Source organism: Apodemus sylvaticus, chromosome 20 (genome assembly GCF_947179515.1).
Source record: "Apodemus sylvaticus chromosome 20, mApoSyl1.1, whole genome shotgun sequence".
Taxonomy (NCBI): Eukaryota; Metazoa; Chordata; class Mammalia; order Rodentia; family Muridae; genus Apodemus; species Apodemus sylvaticus.
In genome coordinates this window covers 23,471,175-23,496,200 of record NC_067491.1, presented here as the reverse complement: position 1 = coordinate 23,496,200, position 25,026 = coordinate 23,471,175, and the positions used below count along the sequence as shown (strand labels likewise).

At 46.6% G+C, this 25,026-nt stretch overlaps 1 protein-coding gene across 1 annotated transcript in view; it reads left to right on the top strand.

Moving 5' to 3' along the window:
- E2f7 (E2F transcription factor 7) overlaps window positions 1-13,234 on the top strand; it is a 40,982-nt gene extending 27,748 nt beyond the window's left edge. The window contains exons 8-13 of the mRNA XM_052165437.1: window positions 4,157-4,342; window positions 4,837-4,906; window positions 5,845-6,316; window positions 7,850-8,105; window positions 10,264-10,685; window positions 12,321-13,234. Of these exons, the coding sequence (XP_052021397.1) occupies window positions 4,157-4,342; window positions 4,837-4,906; window positions 5,845-6,316; window positions 7,850-8,105; window positions 10,264-10,685; window positions 12,321-12,491 (1,577 nt within the window). The 3' untranslated portion in view covers window positions 12,492-13,234. The remainder of the gene's footprint in view (window positions 1-4,156; window positions 4,343-4,836; window positions 4,907-5,844; window positions 6,317-7,849; window positions 8,106-10,263; window positions 10,686-12,320) is intronic.
- The last annotated feature ends 11,792 nt before the right edge of the window (window positions 13,235-25,026 follow it).

Sequence of the window (25,026 nt, the reverse complement as noted above, 5' to 3'; positions counted from 1 at the left end):
TGAGGTGACTCGTCAGGTAAAGGTGCTTGCTGCCGTGTGCCTGACAGTATGTGCCTGCGCCCCAGAACTCAAAGAACCAACCAAGATAACTTTGAAATTACTAAACCAGTCTTAACACCAGGAGAGAAAGGATAACGAACGATACCACGATATAAAACATGCTAGCAGGGCAGTTTCCAAAAGAGAGATTCAAACTGTGTCAAGGTAGAAAGCCGAACCTCAAAGAGAAAGAGAGGAAGATCCAGACAGCCAGGGCTATACAGAGAAACCCTGTCTCAAAAAAAAAAAAAAAAAAAAAAAAAAAAACAAATCCAAAAGATAATAATAATCTTTGTGTCACAAATAGTAAAAAAGATGCAATGGATACTTAATCACAAAAGGATCAATTCAACCAGAAATGTCAATGTTCCTGTATACACCCATTGCGACAGTAATCAAGTATAGAAAGCCAACATCATTAGATCTCAAGGGAGAGGTGGGCGGGTGGCACTAAGCCCAGCATTTCAGATGCAGAAACAGGTGATCTCTGAGTTCAGAGCTGCCCTGGTCCGCAGGGTCGCTTTCAGGCCATGACAGACAGACTGCCTTCCAAGAAAGGAATGAAGAGAGGAGACCTCGCTGCTTTCAGCAATGGGTGTGTCAGCCATATCTTAAATATCCACAAAGAATCATTCAAATGAAGCTATACTGTTAGAGTAAAGGGAGAAACCGACACTTACAGAGCTTTTCATCCGGCAGCTAAAGGACACTTGCACATCAACAAGTCTCAACACATTAAATAAATATATATAGTGTCATCTCTCTGACCTCAAAGGAATCAAACTAGAAGTCAACAAAAGAACTTTGTAAGTTGTACAAATACATTGAAATTAAACAAAGCTCCTTTGATATTCCATCAATAAAAGATCAAAGGGGATATTTTAATTTGGGGGGGGTTGGATTTGCTTTTTTCGAGACAGGGTTTCTCTGTGTAGCCCTGGCTGTCCTGGAACTCACTTCGTAGACCAGGCTGGCTTCGAACTCAGAAATCCGCCTGCCTCTGCCTCCCAGAGTGCTGGGATTACAGGTGTGCGCCACCACCACCTAGCCAATTTGTTTTTTAAAAATGGAAATTAAGTACAAGGTAGAAATCTGTGGGATAGAACAGAAGTAACAATATACAATTGGAAGTATATAACAATTAAGCATCTGTATTTAGCAAAAACAGGTTTCAAATAAACAACTGAATGAGGCACGAGAAAGCCAGAGAAGACCTGACCATGGTAGACAGGCTGCTAGCTGCCGTCTTTAATCTCCACCATTCTTGCCCCGCATAGCTCTAGAAGTCGTTAGACCCTCAGGACAGACATAAGCTGAAAAGAATGGAAGCAGCAGTGAAATGTCCGGTCTCCAAAGAGCACAGCTTTGGGTAGAGGGGAAAACCTAGACACCACCAAACCTGTTAGAAGCAGCCAGGGGATTCAGATAGATTTTGCAGAATACAGACCAACGGACAGAGATGAGTTACGTTTGCACACAGCGATAACAAGAAGTCAAGGATGCCTATAAGCAAATTTCACAAAAGGGGGAATGTACGTACAACAAACTGCCAACCTGGTGAAAGGAATTGACCACACCTTCTCAAAACTGTAATCCCAGTACTTGGGAAACAGACAGGTGGGTCTTTGTGAGTTCTAGGCCAGCTTGGTCTGCATGCTGAATTCGAGGCTAGCAAGGCTACACCGACACCAAAAACAAAATGAAGAAATTCTGAGCCAAACCCAGCAAACCAGAAGCATTACAATACTCCACTGCAGGGTACAGACCCAGACAGGATGGTAGTCCTGGACTCCAGAACATGCTAGAACCTAGAGCTACAGCCACCAAACAGGACGACTCTGCTCCTAGTCAGCCCAGCAGAATAGCAGCCTATGAAGTAAGTCCTCTTTACAGCCAACTAAATGGTGCCAAGAAAAATGATATCATTTTCATAAGACTCGGGCACCATCTCTGGACAGTATTTCTATTAGTACAATCCCAAAAGCATAGCCAATAAATAACATTGGAAAATAAGAATATATCAAACTAAAAAAAAAACAAAAAACCTCAATACAGCAAACAGTAAAGAAGCACTCTACAGAATGGGAGGAGATCGTTGTGAGCTATCTGGCAAGGAAATAATTTCCAGACTATAAAATTACAACAGGTCTGGGGGGGATGGGTAAAAACAGTTACAGGTCCAAGTGCCACATGGGAAGTGGAAATCAGAACCACAGGGAAATGTCTTGCTCCAGTTAAATGACTGTTTATCCAAAAGACCCAACACACACTCTGGTTGTGGAGAAAGAGGCCGCCTTATCGCTGCCAGGATTGCAAAGTAGTACAGCCATGTGGGGGGGGGAGCCGGGGGGGGGGGCGATGTGGAGGTTCCTCAGAAATGAGAGCCAAAGCCACCGCGTCCTCCGCCAGACCCAGTGGTAACCATGGGAACGGAGATCAGGGTGGAGAGGAAGTACCTGCACTCAAGGTTGGCACAGCTCTGGACACAACAGCCAAACTGGAATCAACCTGTCATCAGATAAACAGAGAAAATGTAGCCTGTGTGAACAGGAGGCTAGACCACTGTTGAGGCAGTAACATTTAGTCTACAATGCCCTCCACCACCACCATGATACTCTTGTATCACCATGATCCTACTCTTGTGCCTGCCCTGTGTGAGCTACAGGAGCCGCTCCCTTCCCGGCCCTCCCTACTGTTCTGACCTCTCATACCACACCAAGCACTTGGGGGAGCCTTCCCAGGCCCTCTGCATTCTGTCTCCTGGTTTGTCTTCTCCAGCCTTCTGCCTTGTGATCTCCGGCTGCCATAATGCTTTAGTTCTCCCAGCTGCGCCCTCCGCTGGGGGAAATGATCAGTTCTTTCACCCCAACCTAGAAACATCCCCCAGGGCGGTCAGTCAGGGCAGTCAAAGCTCGCTCAAGTTTATTTCTGCTTCAAGGGGTCCTTGTCTTCCCAGATCCTAAGAGCTGCGAGTGTGTCCATTTCTGCTTGGCGTTTTATTAACTTTACCTGTTTGGCAGATACAGTCCCAAGACTGGCTTGACCTCTCTTTTGTTGTTGTTCTTTTTGTTTTATTTTCTGATTTTATAAAAGGAACATTTGGGCTTTTGTTACGGGAAAGTGAAAGCCGTAAAGATTTCTTTTTCATTCCGTGTCAAAGCCGTATGAGGTGGAATTGCATTATCTGACAGCCTGGCTGGATTTTCCAGCAGGTTAAATCAGATTTGTAATTAAAATCGGTATGCTGTGAGCTTCACAAGAAATAAAGTGCCAAGGCGGGAATGAGGATCCAGACCTCGGGGATGGCTGCCCAGGTCACGAAATTTTCCAGCTTGACTTCCCACCGGCACCCTGAAACTTAATGGGGTCTCTCGGCCCAGCCTTCAGCCCTGAGGGCTGCTGGCCTTATTCCTTTGGTCACTTGGTAACCAGGCCTCTGCCTGTGTAAGAAAGAAATGAAAAAGGCACTGTAGGGAATCTGCATCGCCCTGGAGCTTCGGCAAGAGAGGCTGATCTCGATTCATCTTGAAAGTGAATCTCAGAGCATGCGTGCAGAGCATGTTTGGTTTTCCTTTGCTGTTGGACCCTAACTGCGCAGTAAGATGCCAGGCCTGTTCTAATTTGGGCTGAAGAACATCTTGCCCCACTTTGATTGCACTTAGAATAATTTTAGGATACATATGGGTTCACTCTGGTTTTACAGTTAGCTACTTTTCTTTTTCCAGTGCGTGTAAAGAAATTAGATCGCTCATTAGCTTTTTTTTTTAAAACAGGTTAACTCCATTTCAGTTTCAAGTTCAAAGCCGTCTCTCTCTTTTTTAATTTATTTATTTTCCGTTTTACATGCGATGATGTTTTGCCTGCATGAACGTCTGAGGGGGTGTCAGCGGCCCCGAAACTAGAGTTACAGATAGTGGTTGAGCTGCCACGTGGGAACAGAACCTGAGTTCTCTGGAAAAGCAGCCGGTGCTCCTAACCACTGAGCCATCCCTCCAGCCCCCTGGAAGCATCCCTTTAAAGAGATGAAAATGACCTTGGTTGTAGCTGCATAGCAGCACTCCAGCTCTCTCTCTCTCTCTCTCTCTCTCTCTCTCTCTCTCTCTCTCTCTCTCTCTAGATGAAGAACTGTTGGATGTCTCTGCATCCGTCTTACCGGAATTGAAGAAGGAAACATATGGCCAGATCAGAGTGTGTGCAAAAGAGAGGCTGGCGCAGTACAGTTCCTTTAACACGGTTCAGGCGTCGGAGAAGACACAGAGAAAAGTGAGCTCGGAACCCAGCAGCCCACAGGGAGGAAAGCAAGGTATCTGCCCTTGGTTAGCCCTTGGAGTCCATCGGTTGCCATGGAGGGGTAGCCTTGGTGATAGGCAGGCATCTTCAAATGGGCTCTCTAGACCCTGCCTTGTTTTCTTAACCGACAACTTTTCACTTGCCTGAAGTCAAACAATTATTGGCTGCAAAAGACATGCTGACTGCACAGTGTGTGAGCATAGCCCCACGCCTGAAATCGATCCAGTCAGCCTTGATCAATTGGCTTGCTATGCGCAGCCTCCTCGCTATCGCAGATGTTGATGACTTGGGAAACAAGACTTGTTTTGCTTTCTGGCTTTTCCTTAATGAAACCCGGAATCATCATTAACAGCTGACTGCTGGAGATTGCCCTTTTTGAAACAAAACCCGAACAAATTTGAGGTAGCCTTCACAATCCTAAGCTCTGTTGTGTGTGTGTGTGTGTGTGTGTGTGTCCACGCACGTAAGGTTCCTTCTGTATTTGCTAACCTCCACGTTCCCTTCCAGGGTCAGCCTATTCCCTGGAAATTGGAAGTCTGGCAGCCATCTACAAACAGAAAGTAGAAGATACTTCACAGTAAGTAGTCTTCAAGAACCCAGAGCGTGCTCTCTTCAATTTCTTGGTGTTAATTTTGGCCATATTGAAATCGATCCATTGCAAAGTGGATTTTTTTTTAAGCCGTTCTTTTTATGAAGGAGTGACACATCTTTCCCTGTGTGCCCAGCACTGAGGTAATATGGCGCAGATGCCTGAAAACTGCCCCTAAGCTACGGAAGAGAGCAGCTCACGGAGAGGAGCTCAGGGATGCTAACCTTACTTCTTCCTCACCGTAGCTCAGTTATCTAATAAACAGCGGTGTTTTCCAGACGCCTTCATATTTGTTACCCTCTCCACCAGCAGTCTTTTCAGAAGCCGATGTATTTATCCTCATTAAAGAGGGAAGAACCTAGAATCCCGAGTTGTTGAGTCCCAAGTTCATACTGTTCCCACGCAGCAGCTGATGAAGCCCCTCTGAGTTAAATGTGCAATATGATGGCGACGGTATCTTAGTGCGGTGAAGAAGGGATGAGAGAAGGTTTTAACAGCAGGCGTGGGAAGAAATGGACTATGCGGCAGGGCTGAGGAGAGGCACGGAATGCTAATTAGTGTAGCTACCTTTTGTCCAGACGGGAACATCATTAGTAAGGCTAACATTCCTTTACATCAGTCTAGCCTGGGCTCCCCTGTATCCACACTTTCCCCTAACTGGGAACCCAGCCCTTAACAGGCCTGCAGGGGGGCTCGGCTTCATGCCTTTAAGAGGGTGGATTAACCTCTGAGCTTGGCTTGGGCTTTCCTCAGTAATAAACAGGACTGAGAGTAGCTATGGCCATATAGTATTTTACACTTGACGGCCAAATGCTTGGTACTCGTAACCAAGTGCCAGGGAAGAAGCAGCCTCTGTGCTCACACCAGAGCCCCAACATCTCGTGCACATGGACACCGATGGTACTTACCGCATCTTTTTATTTCAGGGGGGAAGCCTTCTTCAGTAAGAGAGCGGTGCCCCCAGCAAGCGTCTCGGACCCCGCCCTCTGCGTGGACTCCGAATACTGCGTCAAGCCTTCAGCCCGGGCCATATTTTCTGTTGCTCAGACAGATTTGCCGGCCTTCCCCACGCAGAATGGTCCAAGCGGACAAGTGGGTGTCCCCGTTCCTTCTGCAGCCTCGGACGCAGAGAGCTTGAAGCCAGCTCTGCTCGCCAGCCAGCCCCTGGTCTACGTGCCCTCCACCCCCCTCTTCATGCTGTATGGGGGTGTGCAGGAGCCCAGGTCAGAGGAGGACAGTTGTGGCTCTGATGTCCCCGCTGACCTGTCAGTGACACCTTCTGCTCAGAAGCGCCTGTGTGAGGAGAGGGATCCTGAGGAGGAGGAGGAGGACGAGCCTGCCATGAAAAGACAAAGTCAGGAATTTGAAGACGGCCCCTTATCCCTAGTTATGCCCAAGGTAAGGGAGTGTGGTGCCATCTCATTCGCTATGAGTTTCATGAAGTCACACGCCCTCAATCGGGAGAATCTGGAATAGGACTATATTTTCACGTGTTCCTCACATATCTCATGAAGCACTAGACTGGCTTTCGCAAAATAATCTCACCATAAAATAATACTAGAAGACTTATAAAATGCCCCCCCCCAAAAATGTATATAGAAGAAAAAACTTGCCTTTTTTCAGTAAGAGTAGCAGCCACTCTTAACGTGTTTGTATATTTCTTCTTAGTCATTGTTTTATGAACTTTAAAAAAAAAAAGAAGAAGAAAAAACAAGTTTGGGCCCTGGAAACAGAGGGGTTCTGTAGCCAGGAATGCGGATGCCTCTGGAGGGCTGGGACTAGACTGGGTCATCTCTCTTTACTGCCCAGAGATCTTAGTTCCTACAGAACAAAAGTTACAAAAGAGACTGAGAGACAACCACTTCCAGTGGGTTTGGGTAGGCCAGGCAGGTGGCATGGAAATTACTCCATTAACTAAGATAATAGTCTCACTGGTTAAAAAAATAATAATTCTGCCTTTCTCTTGCCAAAATGGGTTTTTCTGATTGTTGTTGTTGTTGTTGTTGTTGTTGTTATTGTTGTTGAGACAGGGTTTCTCTGTATAGCCCTGGCTGTCCTGGAGCTCACTCTGTAGACCAGGCTGGCCTCGAACTCAGAAATCCGCCTGCCTCTGCCTCTCTGCCTCTCTGCCTCTCTGCCTCTGCCTCTGCCTCCCAAGTGCTGGCATTAAAGGCGTGCGCCACCACCGCCCTGGTTTTTCTGCTTTTTATATATAGCCCAGCATTTTGGAGCCAGTAATTGATAATGGTAGCAGGAGATACAAGCAGGTTAATCTCAGAGTAACCAGTGTGGATTATGTACACGTGTGAAACTGTCGAAGGACTAACTTACGGGAAGGTAAATCAGATGTCTATTTATAAACTGAAGGAGAAAGAAAGCCGTGCAAGGTCTGACAAGCGCATGCGTCAGACACCAGGCGGCTCTGGGCCAGCCCACATCTCTTAGGAGACCCTAAAACACTGGTCCCCAGCCTTTGTAATGCTATGACCCTTTAATGTTGTGGTGAAACCTCCCGAGTCATAAAATTATTCTTGCTGCTACTTTGTAATGGTAATTTTGCTCCTGTTATGAATTGTTAGGGAATTTTCATTGTTGATGGCCCAGGGGTCAATATAACCCTAGGAGAGAGACTACAGCACCAGCACTCCCTACGGGTTACCAGCTTAGGGGCTTCGCCTTTGTAGTCTGAATGCCATGGCCAAATTGGCATTACCATAATCTCTATGGTGTCTGACTTAGGCGTCATAACCATGCATACACATCCGTTTCTCTACTGTGCCTATATATAGAATCAAAACAACCGAGCCAGTAATACAAATGGCGCACGGCTGTTCTCTTGTCTGTGTGGTAGATAATTTAAGAAAACACTTCTAAAATTGATTACCAGAATACTTACTTGGTTTTTCTACCTTCTGGTTTGGTTGTCCTTAGAAGCCCTCGAGTTCCACGGACCTCACCTGCCCTGTGACCATGGGAAACGGGAGATCTACACCCCTGGAGGACGCCCTTGCTAAAGGTCAGCCCCCTGCAGCAGAAGACATTTCAGGAAAGGCTGTCCCAAACTGCTTCATTGCTTCTGAATGTAGAAATCTGTCAGGAAATCCAGACGCTGAAAAGCCTTCCAACGAAAACGAGACCACCAAAGACCCCTCCCTGCTGCAGTATCTGTATGTGCAGTCTCCCGCAGGTAAGGGCTTCCCAGGGCATGCACATTGTGCACTGGACTTACAGCTTTGCCGGTGTCACCTGACCAGAGAGACAAGTTCCTTGACGTGTTGTGCCTGTCGCACTCCTGGGCTCCTTAAATGAAGGGTGAGACAGCTGGTCTCCATTCACCAACTAGAGAGGAAATAAAATACATGGGGTTTGGGGTGGGGAGTTTGGTTTTCGTTTTTGTTTTCTGTGATTCAAGCTAATCTGACACTAGTTCGGAATGATAGTTTGCGTGTGTTGGTGATCGCACACAGCACAGACAGCCTTCTGGAGGGAAGCAGCTTCAGAAATCTGGTAGCCAATCTTGATTATCAACTTGCCTGCTTCCCTCCAGCTCCTTGCAGGGTTTAAGTCTGGTCTGCCAGGCAAAGGAGATGGTGTTTCTCACATTGTCTGTCAGATCCTCAGCCTGGAGTCTTGAGTCTAGGGACAAGTTGGTGTTAGGATGCTTTAATCAGTTAGCACAGACCCAGCCAGTGCTGAATTGAACTTAAGAGTGCACAATACAGGATTTGGTTGGTTGCTTGGTTGCTTGGTTGCTTGGTTGTTGGTTTCCTTGGCTTTTTTATTATTTCTTAGCCATAAACCATTATTCTACAATCTAACACGTGGACTCCTCAAAATGTTTACAAGGCAGACAACTTAGTAAATAGGGTTACAAAATAACAGTCATGGTAAGGTTAAAGTAGAGAGTACATTTTTAGTTATTCACACTAATAAAAAGACCCAGTAGCAAGTTTAAAGTGTCCCCATGCTTTCAAAGCTCTGAACTAAGCATGGTGGTAAGACCTGCAACGGACTGTCCCCAAGCCGTCTGTGTGTGTGGGCGGCACGCAGAGGACAACCTCAAATGTCACCTCAGATTCCATTCTTTGGACACCACCACTTTTTTTTTCTTTTAGCCAAACTCTTTTGGGAATAGAACTTACCAAGTAGGCTATGCTGGTTGTCCACTGAACCCCAGTGTCCCCCTGTCTCCACCTCCTTGGCCCTGGGATTGCTAGTGTGCACCAGCATGCCTGGTTTTCTGTGGGTGTTTGTCGTTTTTTGTTTACAGAGCTCAGCTTCAGGTCTTCATGCTTGAGGGAAGCACTCTCTCAAGTGAACCAGAATCGGTACTTCTCAGTATTGACAGAGTATTAATACTGCTGTGATCGTTGAGGAAAATGTAAAGTTTTAGTTAAAAAGTTTATAATAGAAATAGGGTTTCTCCGCTAACATTTCGTTTTGCCCTTCATTTTGGATTCAATGCAATTCCTACTGAGAACCTCAACAGGAGGATGGAGAGATGGTTCAGTGAGGACCTCAGTTCAAATCCCCTGAGCCCACAGAAAACTAGGCACACTGGTGCATGTGTCCATAGTCCCTGCGCCCCTCTGGGGAAATGGGAAGCTCTTGGGCCAGCTAGCCTGGTTTGTGCCGCAGAGAACAAGAGCCCCTGCCTCCCAGTGGAAAGTGAGGACACAACACTGAGTGTTCCCACTGCGTCCGTGTGTCTACATTCACACATGGATGCACACAGCCACAGAGAAAAATAAAACAGAATCCTCCATAGGCATTGACCACAAGGCCTGCATGTAGCCAGGTAGTGGCAGCATAATCTTTAATCCTTGGGAGGCAGAGACAGGCAGATCTCTGAGTTCAAGGCCAACCTTAACCAAGGTTTTATTGCTGTGAAGAGACAATATAACCATGACAACTCTTATTAAAAAAAAGAAAAACATAATTTGGGGCTGGCTTACAGTTTCAGAGGTTCAGTCCATTAGCATGGCGGGAAGCTGGCAGTGTGCAGGCAGCAGGAGACTGTTATACTCAGCGCAGCTCGATGGGAGGAGACCTCAAAGTGACACACCAGACCCCACAGTGACACACTTCCAACAACAAGGCCACGCCTCCTAATAGTGCCACTCCCTGTGAAACAAGCATTCAAACACAAGATTCTCTGTGGGCCAAATCTGTTTAAACCACCACACTGGTCTACAGAGTGAGTCCCAGGACAGCCAGGACTACTCGGGGAAGCCCTGTCTCAAACAAAGACCCTGCAGGGGAATGTGGACGCGAAGTCTTGAGAGCTGTGACTGCGGATGGAACCCTGTACCATGATTCCTCACTTTGTTTTCCTTCTCTTCCAGGGTTAAATGGTTTTAACATGCTTTTACCGGGCGCTCAGAGCCCCCATGCCGTGGCACCCTCCCCGGCTCAGCTGCCGTCCTTCGGTGTCCCCTGCATGTTCCTGCCATCTACAGGCCTGGGCCCCTTTCCGGTTCTCTATTCTCCCGCTATCCCCGGGCCCATTTCGTCAGCCCCCGGCGCCCTCCCAAACCCCGGACCCATGAACTTTGGCTTGTCCACGCTGGGGTCTGCCTCTCACCTGCTCCTCAGCCCGGCAGCCATGGTCAGCCCAAAGTCGTCAACCCTCCCTTGTGCAGATCCTCAGCTTCGAGGTCAGCCCTCACTCAACCTGAGTCCGGTGATGCCAGGCTCCCACGGCGTCATCCACCCCGAGTCCCCCGGTTACGTGAGACATCCGGTATCGCTGGTAAAGGCAGAGCAGGTGAGACCCAAGGCTCCGTTGTTCCGTACTGGGGTGCGCCTGCATACAGCTAGCTTTCCTCTCGGCCACCTGACTACTACAGAGAGGTGTCACTTCAGGTTCTACCTGGTTTTCTGTGTGAACCCATTGTTAACTGTTTATTCCACAAAGCACTGGGCTCCAGAACAAGAGAAGTCATGCTTTCGGACAAATCTTTTCAATGTCACCCGGTGTCCCAACAGTAGACTGAACCTTTTGGGGCCTGGTTAGAGGAGGTCTTCATACTTGGACTGCCTCTCTGGTGTTCATCTCTTTAGGCTGTTTATGGAGACGGAGTCCACTCTGTGGCGTTCTTCTTGGCACCCACCATTTCTTAAAACATACCACCTGGGAGCTGAGGTTACACTACACACACTCTCATAAAACACACACACACACAACTGGGGCCCACATAATCGCTTCTGCACTCTGTGGGATTCTTGTTATAGTCCTGTCAGTAAAAGTCTGTTAAAAATTCTTATAAGACAGCGTTCACAGTCACAGTTAATATATATACCCCCAAAAACATCATTCGGTTTGGTTGGAACTCTTCAGTCAAGTTATTCAGAGCCTCTGAAGTTTGCTACCTATTTAAATATATTCATTTTTAGACCCGATTTGGTTTTGTTTTGGTTTCGCAGTGCTGGGAATCGAACCTAGGGCCCGCAGAAGCTAGGCAAATGGCCTAGCTTGTATTGTCCCGTTTGTATCAGGCAGCCCCCTCCTGGGCATGGGCTGCTCCAATATGGTCAGCATAGCTGATGTCACGTTGAAGAAGGCGGCCTTTCTCTTCCCCAGCCCAGTCAACCGCCAGTAGCTCCTCAGGCGGAGGTGGGACGTTGGGCCCACCTTCCATCCCTGCTGGGTTGTTTATTTCTTTTTTTAATTTTTGAAATTAAATTATAATTACATCATTTACCATCTGATCTTTCCTCCCTCCAACCCTTCTCGTATACACACATGCACACACACAGGGCTGACCAGTTTAGAAGCTCTTCCCTGGGGCAGACTATTAACACTCTCAGCCTCTGTAGTCCCCCAGAGTTCTATGCCTAGTTGAGCCCCCGTGAGATAGATCTTTGTCTGGCCTGAGTTTGCACACTTTGTGAATACTGTCACGGCATGGACACCTGTCCTGTCAGTACGATGCCTTTTGATTGCTAGTTACAAGCACGGTCCAGGCAGTGTAGGAGTCCGAGCCTTAGCAGCATCCTGCTCCCTTCCATTTCAGGGCACATAATGAAGGTGGATGTTGGCAGAAAGGACCACAAACACGTTTGCTTTGCATCTCCAAAATAATGGAATCTGCTCATGTAATTCTAGCCCGGTGAAGTTGATATTCATCCTTAATGGGGATGCATAAAATGAGGGACACCGAGGTGACTTGTCCAGTATCACAGAGCTAGTGATGGCAGAGGCCGTGGCCCTGGCCTCTAGACCTCGGCCACATCTGTAGCATGTTCTGTTAGGGTGCTTGTCTGTACCGGAGACACTCAGCATTGTGCTGAGGGGTGGCTGAGGAGGGCAGGTGAGGGACGGGCAACTCAGTGACGCCAGCAGGAAAAGATCTCCATCTTGGAGTGCAAAACATCATTTCCCTTCTGCTTCTCTGTTTAGTCCCCTGCACCAGCGACTCCCAAGAGCATCCAACGGAGACATCGGGAGACGTTCTTCAAGACTCCCGGCAGCCTTGGCGACGCTGTCTTTAGAAGAAGAGAAAGGAGCCAATCACGAAACACTAGCTCAGCCCAGAGGAGACTGGAAATCTCTAGCAGCGGGCCTGACTAGCCGGGTGCTTCAGCGGGTGGGGTGGCTTCAGTACCTCAACGTCCCTGTGTCCCAGACAAATGTCCTAAGTGGAACACGGGCCACCCTGGTCCCCGGCTTGTGACGCTCTCCCAATCGATCCACTGGTTCTGCTAACTTCCTGACATCATGAGTCATCCATTTTCCTGGAAGTAATTATTACTGATTATGCATTTAATACCACCTAGCATCCAGGCTGTGCGTGGTGCCGCCGCGGTATCACTATGTGACCGCTGTGGTTTTTCTGAAGGGGGGTTGCCTAGCACTTAACCAGGGTAAGTGTTGGCGATGTGCCTTTCCACCTGCCCTGAGCAAGTCTGCAGTAAGAACTGTCTCTGCAGCCTAAACACGCTACTGCTTCCTTAGGCTCCAGGAAGCCACCTTCAGTGAGGAATCCTACGGTATTATTTATTTTGTTCCTGAAGCGGGACATTATACTGCACAAAGTTTACAACACCATCCTAACATTTTCAGGGTATCTCGACTTGAATGTTTATACTTTTTTTTTTGTTGTTATGATTTGCCCTGCACTTATTCTACAACTTATTAATAATGTGGATAAATGTATATACGTGATAAATGTCAAGACCAAAATAACTGTGAATGCCACACCTAGCCAGTAATGAACTGTGCTGACCCCTCTGGAGTTGTGGGAACGAAAACTGAAGTCTCTGTTCCTCACGGCTGCTCCTCCAGCAGCGATAAACAGTGACCTCTCACTGTTTGTTTAAAACAAAACAAATCCTCCTGGGCTCCGCTCCCTTCACTCCGTGCCCGAGTATCCTAATTTAAATGTCCACTGTAGGGGGCCGGGGTGTGTGCCTTCTCTCGGTAGCCATTTATAAAAAGACAAATCAGGACGACAGAGAACAGAATGGAGACCGTCAGAACCTTCATAAGCGTTTTGATTGAATTATGATGCGCAATGACAGGGAGACAATAGTAGACAATTTTTTCTTCTTTTTTTTTTTTTTTTTTTTTTTTTTTTACATATTTTCCTTGTGTTTGGGAGAGAAGAGGGAGACGGGCATTCTGTCCATATCCGAGTGTTCATTCATCTGTTCCGCGGTCCTCCCAAAAGCAGTACAGTGAGGGGGGGCGGGGGTTAGCTGATCTGACAGACAGTTCTGGAAACTGCACGTGACCCTTTGTAAACCATGTTGCTTTAAGGTTCTCTGTTCTACACTGATGTTACCACACACTTGTCTCTTCAAAGTAAGCCCTTTTCTACTTCCTTTCCTCTTCTTTCACTGTTTCTATTTAAACTTCTTAGAATTGGAGTCTTTGATATAAGGCTGTTTTCCTCTGTATTTTTGTCCCCTTCGAAAATACTTTATAAAAGGATAAAAAAATATTAATTTAAGAGACTCTGGGAGTCTGATCAGAGTAGCTTTATATTGACTACAGGATACTTTTAGCCTTACTACCCCCCAACACTACCTTTGGGAAACTTGAGAGAGTGGTAGCCTGTTTTAACACATTCGCTACTTAATCAAATTCTTGATCAACACTAAGCTTATAAAGTTGCAAAAAGATCAACAAAAAGGGAAGCTATCTTCCCTTTTTAAATTTTTGTCTTCTTGAGTCAGGTAAAAACTGCATGGTGTCTGTGACCCTGGAGCCACACTGCTGGTTCCTTGCTGGAGCATGAAAGTCACCCCTTTCCAGTAGGATCGGACGTGCAGTGAGCGCGTCTGCTATGCACTGCTTGCTTTTAAGATTCGTCACTCGTAGGAACGAATGTCCACAGAGCATTTCCATCCAAGAAATCCACACTTTGATACAAACAGACCTTTTTTTTTCCTTCTCTCGCTCCTGGATAGCCTTCATTTATTTTACCCTTTTTTGCCACTCTTATCCTCATTCTTAATCATTCTGTTTGTGAGTTGACCACATTAACCTCAGAGAATGTATGATTCTTGGGGAGGCGTCAAGCAGTTCCATCCACGGACAACGAAAGTGACTTCCGTATCAGGGCCCCGCTGGTGTGGCTTCTGGCTCTCCCGGAAATCAGGTCTCTGAAGCTGTACAGCTAGACCCAAATGCCTGAGACGGAGAGGCTATGGCTTCTCGGTAGTGCAAGAAAAAAATAACTGTCCATGGGGAGCATGAGTCGGCACCGAGGGGGCGTGCTCCCTCAAACCCTGCCATCCGGGGTTTCCAAAACCCTTGCATTCTGGTACAAGAGTTGGGGGTATGACTTATACTTGAACCTACCTACTAAGTTTACATTGTTCAACGTAAGGTGCTATTTCTGTTCCTAAGTAACTGTAATGTAAAGCTGCTTCCTGCTTATCCCGTTGCACTGTTAGGCTCACACGTAGGTGTTAATTTCATTGCTGCTTGCCGCTTCCTTGTCATGGGTTTGGCTCTGTTCTTTCCTGGTGGCTGGATTGTCTGTAGTCATCTACTTGTCCCTCTACTACATGTAAACCAGTGTTGCCTTTTAGAGAAATACTAAGCTTTATAAAGTAGCAACGAAAATAAATGCATTTAGTAAGTTGTGAATATTATATTACTTTTAAAACATTTTCTGTGTGTGTGTGTGTTGTGTGGTGTGGTGGCATGTGGGTGGAGGTGAGTTAGGTGATAACTTACTGGAGTCAGTTCGCCCTAAATTTTGAGTCCCAGGGATCATCAAATCCATTGATCAGCTGATCAGCGGCAAGCATCTTTGCCTGCTGAGGTTTCACAGCCCCTGGTTCTGTTCTCTTTGCTGTAGTTTATTGTAAGACTGCTAACAGCAGCAATGACAGCCATGAATGCGTGAATCTTTTTACTGATTCTTACTGAACCTGTAGTTCTCACAGGCATGCGCGCACACACGCACACACACACACACACGCAAACACACACAGCATAGCCAAGGGAGGGAAAGGCGCACTAAAGCATGCTCTTGGCCTTGTGTCTGAAATCCATCTGGAAGTGTGGAGCTTCCAGAGGAGACTCAAAGTCAGAGTCAAGAGGTGAGACCGCCTTCCCAGCTCCTGGTATTCATAAGGTTAAAAGGTTTCTCAGTATAGGACACGCTCCCTTCTATTCACACCAAAGCACCCCAACCAAGTTCCACCAGAGAAAAAAATGGAACTGTTTGGAACTACTTCTACTCCGGTTTCTTAGGAAGTCTCTCCTCCGTTCTTATAAATCCAGACTGGTGTGTCACCGCCTGTGCCCTGCACTACTTGCTGCCCGACCCTACCTGCCCTTGCGGGTTGGAGGTGAGGTGGCACTGAATCAATGACACAGACTCCTCCCTCCTCCGGGAGCAGGTGAGCGACACCACTGCTGCGAGCTCCCTTAGTGCTCTCCACCCAGGCCCCATTTGGTCCCAAGAAAGCGTCTCTTCTAAACAGCAGTTCCCGCTTGGCTGGCATGGCCTGCACCAGCAAGCCTTGCTCTCTCAGGCAGTCCTCAATTGGGTCCTCCTGCAGAAGCCGCTTAGGGGCCCACGTACAGCGTTTACATAAAGGCGGCCTGCTGTTCCTGCTATGCATCTTCTATAGTTTAAATATAGGTTCCCCTCTTTCACGGGGCTCAGATGGAGCGCTACAGGCAGTGGATGATAACTGAGAGGGAGAATCTTCTAATTGGTATCCAGTACCAAGCGGTCAGCCCTGAAACATACATATGAACACTTACATAACAGTAATAAAAGAAAAGGGGGCGTGGATTTGAGAGGGAGAGACGGAGGGGGCCTGGGAGGGGTTGGAGAAGAAGAGAGAGGGATGTTGGAAATATATTCTAATTTAAATTAAATTAAATTAAAAATACATATAGTTTTCTCCATGGTTCACGTGTTCTTACCTTGATGCCAGGGGCGACACCATTGGTGCCACCTGTGGAAGGTATGGCCTAGGGGAGCACCTTGTGCCACTGCAGGGGTAATAAGCCCCTGGCTACCACTTCTCCCTCTCTGCCCTGTTGCTGGCATTTTGACCTTTCATTTCGACATATTCCCACCATCCCCATCTGCCACCCCTACCAAAGGTGACCCAGTGTCGGCGGCGGCGTGCCTTTGAATCTGTAAAACTATGAGCTCAATAAACTTCTTGCAACTCTAAGTTAGCTACCTCCCATATTTTACCACAGTAATGAACAGCCAACTGAAACATCACTCACCTTGGGCCAGTTGGGTCTAGACAAGGTCATCTCTTCTATTAAATAAAACTATCCATGAGACAGGAGCGTATAGGCTCTATAAAGGAACATGGGTCCCGGAACATAACTCAGGCTTAGTTAAAATGGAAAATGCATCGAGGAGGTGGTGGCACATGCCTTTAATCCCAGGATTCTGGGAAACAGAGGCAGGTGGATCTCCGAATACAAGGCCAGGTGGCGCTACAGAGCATGTTCCAGGACAGCCAAGGCTACACAGAGAAACACAGTCTCCAAAAACCAAAAACCAAACCAAACAAAAGAAAAATTTTAGAAACTTGAGGCTGGCTAGCAACAGAAATTTCACTCCCCTCTCCTCCCTTTCCTGAAGTGACAGGATAACCAAACCACAAGAAAGGATAAATAGGCTGTTAGTCTCTGTGGTAGTTTGAATATGCTTAGTCCAGGGAGTGGCCCTATTTGGAGGTATGACCTTGTTGTGGTAGGTGTGTCAATATGGATGTGGGCTTTAAGACCCTCCTCCTCAGGAGGCCCTTGGGTCTGAGGGTGTTTGATGCTCCAGTGTAGGGGAATGCCAGGGTAGGAAGACAGACAGGAGGGGACGGGGGTGGGGGGGGGGGGCGGGGGGGGGGGGAGCATCCTTATAGAGGCAGGGGGAGGAGGGATAGGATAGAGGGTTTCCTAAGTAGAGACCAACCTGGAAAGGGGAAAACATTTGAAATGTAAATGAATAAAATATCCAGGGCTGGAGAGATGGCTCAGTGGTTAAGAGCACTGACTGCTCTTCCAGAGGTCCTGAGTTCGATTCCCAGTAACCATATGGTGGCTCATAACCATCTATAATGGGATCTGATGCCCTCTTCTGGTGTGTCTGAAGAGCATGACTGTGTATTCACATAAATAAATAAAAAAACATCTTAAAAGAAAAACAAAAGAAAATATCCAATTAATTAAATAAATAAATAAATAAAATAGGGAAAGGAAGGAAAGAAAGAAAGAAAGAAAGAAAGAAAGAAAGAAAGAAAGAAAGAAAGAAAGAAAGAAAAAGACCCTCCTCCTCACTGCCTGGAAGCCAGTATTCTGCTAGCAGCCTTCAGATGAAGATGGAGAACTCTCAGCTCCTCTTGCACCATGCCTGCCTGGATGCTGCCATGCTCCCACCTTGATGATACTGTACTGAACCTCTGAACCTGTAAGCCAGCCCCAATTAAATGCTGTCCTTTAAAGGGTTGCCTTGGTCATGGTGTCTGCTCGCAGCAGCAGAACCCTAGCCAAGCAGTCTCTAACCTTACGAACTGCCATTGACCAAGACATTCCCTTTTTCTCTGGTCCCTGTTTTCCTTTAGACATCACTGTGATTTCTTGGATGCCATGACCAACTCTGTGGGATACCCACAGGCCTTCCTCGTCCCGGGCTCAGCACATCCCCGGACTTCTGTCTCCCAGTCATGTCACCAGCACAGCATTCCCTGAGGAAAACTGAGGCTTCGCCCATAGCCCAGGGAGCCCAGGCTGGGGATCCACCTCTGGTTTTCTCCAGCCACAAAATAATTTCAGGTAAGAAGACCCAGCATCCCACGACCTGCCAAGTCTGCCCCTTGGAGCAATAAAGCTTCAACTGGATATGCAGAAGCAGTTGGCATCTTCACCCTACAAAGCCATCTTTGGTAAATGATTCAGTCATTTCGAGAGCACACATCTCAGAAGCATACGCAAGCTAATATATAAAGATGTTTCTTTGTGAACCCATGAGGACAAAATTCCAAGTTTCAACAACATAAGTTGGATCTGTTCACCTAATGCACTACTACTGAATAAATAAAATATCTAGGTATGTGCACAGCAATGCACACACATCTGAAGATAATGGTGAGTGGGAACGGAAATGACACACAGATTAGATTTTACAATATTTCAAATGTAAAGCGCTTTTGCAGCAAATATACAAAAGGATACGGCATGCTCGTGTGTGTGTGTGTGTGTGTGTGTGTGTGTATGTGTGTGTCTGTGGGTGTGTGTGTGTGTCTGTGGGTATGTGTGTGTATGTCTGTGGGTATGTGTGTGTGTCTGTGTGTATGTGTATGTGTGTGTCTGTGCGTGTGTGTGTGTGTGTGTGTATGTCTGTGTGTGTGTGTGTGTGTGTCTGTGTGTGTCTGTGTGTGTGTGTCTGTGTGAGATGGGACCATCGGTTTTGGTTATCAGGTTGGCCCAAGTATCTGCTGCAGCTCCCTGGGGGAAGTTTGTACATCCTCAGACACTGAGTTCTAAGAGGCCACAACTTACTTGCTCCCCAGATATATGGCGGGGGGGGGGGGGGGGAGTGATGTGTGTTCCTTTGAGTAGAAGCTGTGAGGGACGGCTCATGGTTTTCTAGCTTAGCCAGATTTAGTCCGATTTTCAACCTTAGCCAGGAAACCAGCTGTCCCAGACCAGGTCATTCGGCCATGCACGGTCTGGAACCAGCCTGAGGGAGCCTGCAGGTGAGCAGACAGAAAACACACTTTCAAGCTTTTGAGACTGGGGGTTGCCTGCGACCTCGAATTTATGGCTAAGCTGGCTGACACAATTTTGAAGCATAATGGGAAACGCAGCATCTAACATTGCACAATTGCTGTGATTTTCTTAGGAAATTGAAGTTTTTGAAATGGCCGTGAATCTCCCAACATCTTTTTTTTTAAATTTGTAAGACATTAAAAGTAAAGAACTCAGTAAATTCAACATTGGAAATGTGTGTGTGTGTGTGTGTGTGTGTGTGTGTGTGTGTACATATGGTATATTCACATATGAGGTACATAGGACTGAGGCTGCATAGACACTTCCTTGGGGTCTCTCACTGAACCTGGATCTAGGCTGGTAGCCAGTAGGCTCCAGAGAACCTTCCGCCTCTGTCCCGCACAGCACTCAAGTTACAGGAGGCACAGCCACACCGTGAATGCGGGACTCGAACTCAGGTCCTCACACTTGCACAAGATCTGCACCATCTTCTCAGCCCCCGATACTAGAAATAGAATCGTGTCCCTCCCACCTCCTGGAGAGCTTCAGCACAGCCCGTCTTTGCAGGTGAGTCAGTGACTTTGCCTGGTGTGAGGTCACTTCTGAAAGGACTGCAAATATATAAATCATTTTCTTTATAACCTCAAATTGCATTTGTATTTATAATTTCTGGTGAGCTGCTGTCTGCCTGTCCTTCCTCTACTATCTCTAAGCCCTTTCTCCTCCACAAAAGCACAGACCACCTCTACTGTGCTGAAGGTGATAAGCGTGGGGGACCACAGGGACCCCGGTAATAGAGAAAATTATTAAAAGTACAAAGTCCTTTGGGGTAAGAAACCAAAAATCATCTTTTCAAGCTGGGCTAACACTGCCTCATAAAGTGTCTTACATTCCCACCACTCATTTCTGAGGTTGATACTTCTTGAGGCTTGTACAAAGGAAATTTAATATATAGGAAAGTTGTCGCGGCAATGCGGGTTCCTGTCATGTGGCAATAACAAGCGTATGTCGTGGGTAAGTAATGTGATTAAAATCTCAAAATAGCTGGGCAGTGGTGGTGCACACCTGTAATCCCAGCACTTGGAGGGGCAGAGGCAGGTAGATTTCTGAGTTCGAGGCCAGCCTGGTCTACAGAGTGAGCTCCAGGACAGCCAGGGCTACTGGGGGGAGGATGGGGGGGTGTAATCTCAAAGTAGAACGTTTGTCTTGAGTGTTTACTATTGATCAAATTTTTTAAATTTTGAGTTTGAGTTTTCAATGAACAATAAAAATATACATAACTAAAGCCCCTTTGTTGAGGACAAAAAAAATGTAATTTAGTTGTTTTGTTAGAGAAATCTACACATAGATGTTTACAAACACACCATTATGTGTATAGCACCAGACACTTGACTTGAAACGGTGCTGTATAAAACATGAGAATGTAGTCTGTTGGGGAACTGAGGTTCGTGCACAGGCTCAAGGAAGAAAGAGACATAGATGAAGATTACTCGTCTAAAAACGCTTGCTGTGCGCTTTTAAAATAGTAGATGTATGTCAACTCGCGCTGTCTGCACTGCGTCGTATATATGAAAAGGATCATGTAGTTTTCATATATTAATATCACAAACCACAAGAGCATCGTCCTTATGAGAACCTTTCAGATTTACCCTTAAGGGAATGAAGCAATCATTCCGGAAGAACAGGATCCGCCCCCTCCTAGTCCCCGCGGGTTCCCAGTACTGTCCACAAGGTGGCGGTAGCGTCCGCACAGCGGGACACATCGCCAAAGCCAGATGTTTGCAAACCATTTCCCTTGCAACCAATACGTTAAACAAACATTTTATGTCGCCCTTGAATTATGATGACACATCTAGAATGAATAACGGCCGAATCCCAAAGTATCTTATCAAATTTTCCTGTCCTGTGACAAACTAATTCTATAAATGCCAGGGTTTTCTCACCCACCTGGGTTAAATCTGGATGCTAAATTCATTCTTTTAAATATACCTCTCTGCCTTTCTCTTCCCCAGTGTTTACACACTTGGCCCACTCCCCAACTCCAGTTGCTAGGCAACTAAAAGAGCTTTGTTTTCCTTAAACATCAGTGTTTAACAGCCCTTATTTTCTCTAACCAGAACATGGCTGCAACCCAGAGTCCACCTCCTCCTTGTAAAATCCCAGAGCAGAACATGTATGACCTAGGCTAGTAGCATGGTAAATCCCATCACAATGGATCAATGCAGGAAAAGGAACCCCAGAGCGCAGGCGTCACTCCTACGGCTTACATGAGCAACGTGCTAGGGTCACATTTTGCCTAAACAAGATCGCAATTTTATTGAGCACGTATTACATGCAAGGCACTCCACTAAGTGTATATTTTTCTAATATTAAGAACATTATTTACCTCTGCACTCTAATTTCTGAAGGCTTTTTTACCCAGCAGAGAACATTACTGCATCAAAGGCATTGTACTTTGAGAAAGGAAAATGGAACAACCCAGCCATTGGCACACACGGCCATCTTAGACGTAAGCAGGAACACATACATATACTTCTTTAAAGTGGAGTCTCCGCACTGTGCAGCTTACGCTGGCGTCGAGTTCCTGATCTTTCTGCCTCTACTTCCCAAATGTTGAGTTAGATATCCATGTAGCTAGGCATGGAGGCATTATTTTCTGAAATTTCTTTTATTTTTATTTTATGCGTATGTTTTGCTTGAATGTATGCCTGCACACTGTGTGTGTTTGTGTGTATGTGTGTATGTGTGTGTGTATGGTGTCCAAGGAGGCCAAAAGAAGGCATAGATCTCCTAAGAATGGAGTTACAGGTGGTTGTAGGGTACCACATAGGTCCTCTGAAAGGCAGTAGTGGCGCACACCTTTAATCCCAGTTCTTGGGAGGCAAAGGCAGGCAGATTTCTGAGTTCGAGGCCAGCTTGGTCTACAGAGTAAGTTCCAGGACAGCCAGGGCTATACAGAGAAATCCTGTCTCCAAAAACCAAATCCAAAAAGAAAAAAAGAAAGAAAGAAAGAAAGAAAGAAAGAAAGAAAGAAAGAAAGAAAGAAAGAAAGAAAGAAAGAAAGAAAGAAAGAAAGGAAGGAAGGAAGGAAGGAAGGAAGGAAGGAAGGAAGGAAGGAAGGAAGGAAGGAAGAAGAAAGAAAGAAGGGAGGGAGGGAGGGAAGGAGGGAGGGAGGGAAGAAAGAAAAGAAAAAAAAAAGAAAAGAAAAGAAAAGAAAAGAAAGAAAATCAGGGAGTTGCAGAAGTATATTACCATAGTAACATTAACATCAATACAGCAGCACATGGCTTCTTGCTCACACTGGATTCAGACAGAATGTTTCAGAAACTACCATTGTTCTAAGTCACTGTGCAACATGTGAGAGAATTTCTACACTAAAACTGGCAGGCCCCCTGGGAGCATGGAGTGAGTATTTGCATCTCCTCCAGGAATGAACCGAGGGCCTGAGGGTTCGTTTAGTACAACCTGGGAAGGTAGACCCCTTATTTAGACCTTTAAGGGGAGGGTGGTTGTTGTTGTTGTTGTTTTTAAGATTTATTTCTTTATGTATCTGAGTACACCGTCGCTGTCTTCAGACACACCAGAAGAGGGCACCGGATCCCACTACAGATAGCTGTGAGCTACCATGCGGTTGCTGGGAATTGAACTCAGGTCCTCCGGAAGAGCAGTGAGTGCTCTTAACCACTGATCCTTCTCTCCAGCCCTGGCCCTTGAGTTTTGCCTGTTAGAGAGAAGATAAATGGTCTGTCTCATCCTTATGGGCATGATTTGAAAATTAGCGTTGTGTATTAATTAGAGAGTTATCGTCTTACAGTGACTGTACCCCAAATGCTTTCAACTCAGTGACCCTGCACCCCTCTCTCAGAATGACGGGTTAATGACAGCTCTACCAACTGCAGCACACGCCGTTCAGGGTTACCCAAGGAATCCTCCTCACCCAGGTAAGCTAGAAGCAGGAAAGGCCTTGGGGAGAATCCTGGGCAGGCTGTTTAAAGTCAGGCCTAGAGGGGGACATTTTGCCTTACCCAACCCTTAACAGACAAAAGCTCCGACAAACAAATATGACCACCTCCAAACAATGACACAAGTGCTTGGCATTCAGTTGGCTTAAGGTTAAACACTGCACACAGTTGGCTTGGGATAAACCAGCCATCTGTCCTAAGCAACTCTGTATAGTAATTCATTTAAACCCGGCAACAACCCTACAAAGGTGGTACCATTATCCCTCCATGTAGATAGAACCCAGACAAGTGATAAACCCAGGGTCACCCAGATTCAAGTGGGTTTCAACACAGTCTGATAGAAATGCTCATACACACACTGTGGGATCTGACCTTGAATGTGGGAGAGAGGAAAATATAGCCAAGGAATCTGCAGCACTAGATATCCTCAGTAATCCAGTACAGGACTAGTTAGAGGCTAAGGGAACGCCAGACCCTGCTGCACAGTTCCCAGAGGTCTGTGGACAGTTGTCTTAACCTTATATCTCTTAAATCTTCATTTGTAAAACTGAGATGATAATTCTATGTATGTGGAAAAGATGGGGTGTGCAAAAAATTCCTATAGGCTTAAACTGTCTGAGCCCCGAAACCTGTACCTCAAGTCATTCTGACGGGATCTGCGCTTGGGCAGCTTCGGTGAACTGAACTGTGTCTCATGTCTGTGCAAAACTGGGGCACGCTCCTGGCACAGGACTGACTGGCCCGGGTGTCACCTCTTGTCACCTGTTGCTGACACTGATGGGGTCAAAGGAAGGGATCTCAGCTCTCACTTGATACTTCAGATGATGGGACACAGCCCGCAGCGACAGTGGGGCTGATCAGCGTTCCAGGGGCTGCTTGAGGATCTGCAGCACGTGGAAGACAAGAAGTCGGTGAGCGGCATTGCAAATCCGCAGAAGGACCAACCTGAACTCTCATGGTCAGAGTTTGACAGAAGAGACCTCGTCCTTTTAAGGGCCTCTCTGCCTTGTCTCTCCACCCGTTTCCTTACTTCTCAATGCCAATTTCCTTTACTGGGAATAGTCTTTAACTTTATAGTTCAGTGCAAAGCCCCAAACCCAGCAGAGTGGATGAGGTAATGTTTAGTTTGAATGTGTTTCAGCAAAGCGTCGTTAATGAGCCTTTCCTTGCTTTGATAAGGCAAAAGAGCAGGGGAACCGGAGGTCTCACTGCAACTAAGACAAGAGAAGTCTGTAAGGGTGACGAGAACTACTAATGATGAAATTCTTCAGCAAGACTATAAAGAAGGAAATACTATCCACATCCAGGGGCGGCACCACCCACGTCTACCAAGGTTGGCTATTCCTTGGAGCTCTGCAGAAGGCAACTACGTCAAGCAAGCAACACAGCAGCTCTTTTCTTACTTTACGACCTTTCCCTGAGTTAATTTCTTTTAGTTGTTTTAAATCCGGTTTGTAATGGAGGCAATGGTTGTATAGTGATAGGATGTCTCCACTATAAAAATCAAGTCTAAAAAGACAGCCCCAGCCTATCTTGGGACTAAACATTGTGAAGATAGTTCCCGGCTGACGTGACCACCTTTGCACTACCACAGAACTATGTGAAAGTACACAGCCATGCATGAAGGACGGCTCCTTCCCCCAGAAAAATGCTAAGAAACAAAGCACAGAATACAGCCTGGGGGTGCTATGGGTGACAAGCTTAGATTTAAAGGAAAACAAAGATTCTTGGCCCTGGAGACTCAACGTGAAGCTGGGAATTAGGCTCACAGGGCTAAGATCCCTGTGGCCTTTTGTGATTTAGCAGTTTTGAGCCTCAGCTTCTTCTGAGGTACATGACGAGCAGCCACAGACCGACACTTAACCTGGAGGGATCCAGGTGTGGCAGCATTCCGTGCCACTTCTTAGCTCTTTGTTTTCACATGTAGGCATTAGGATATCAATGTC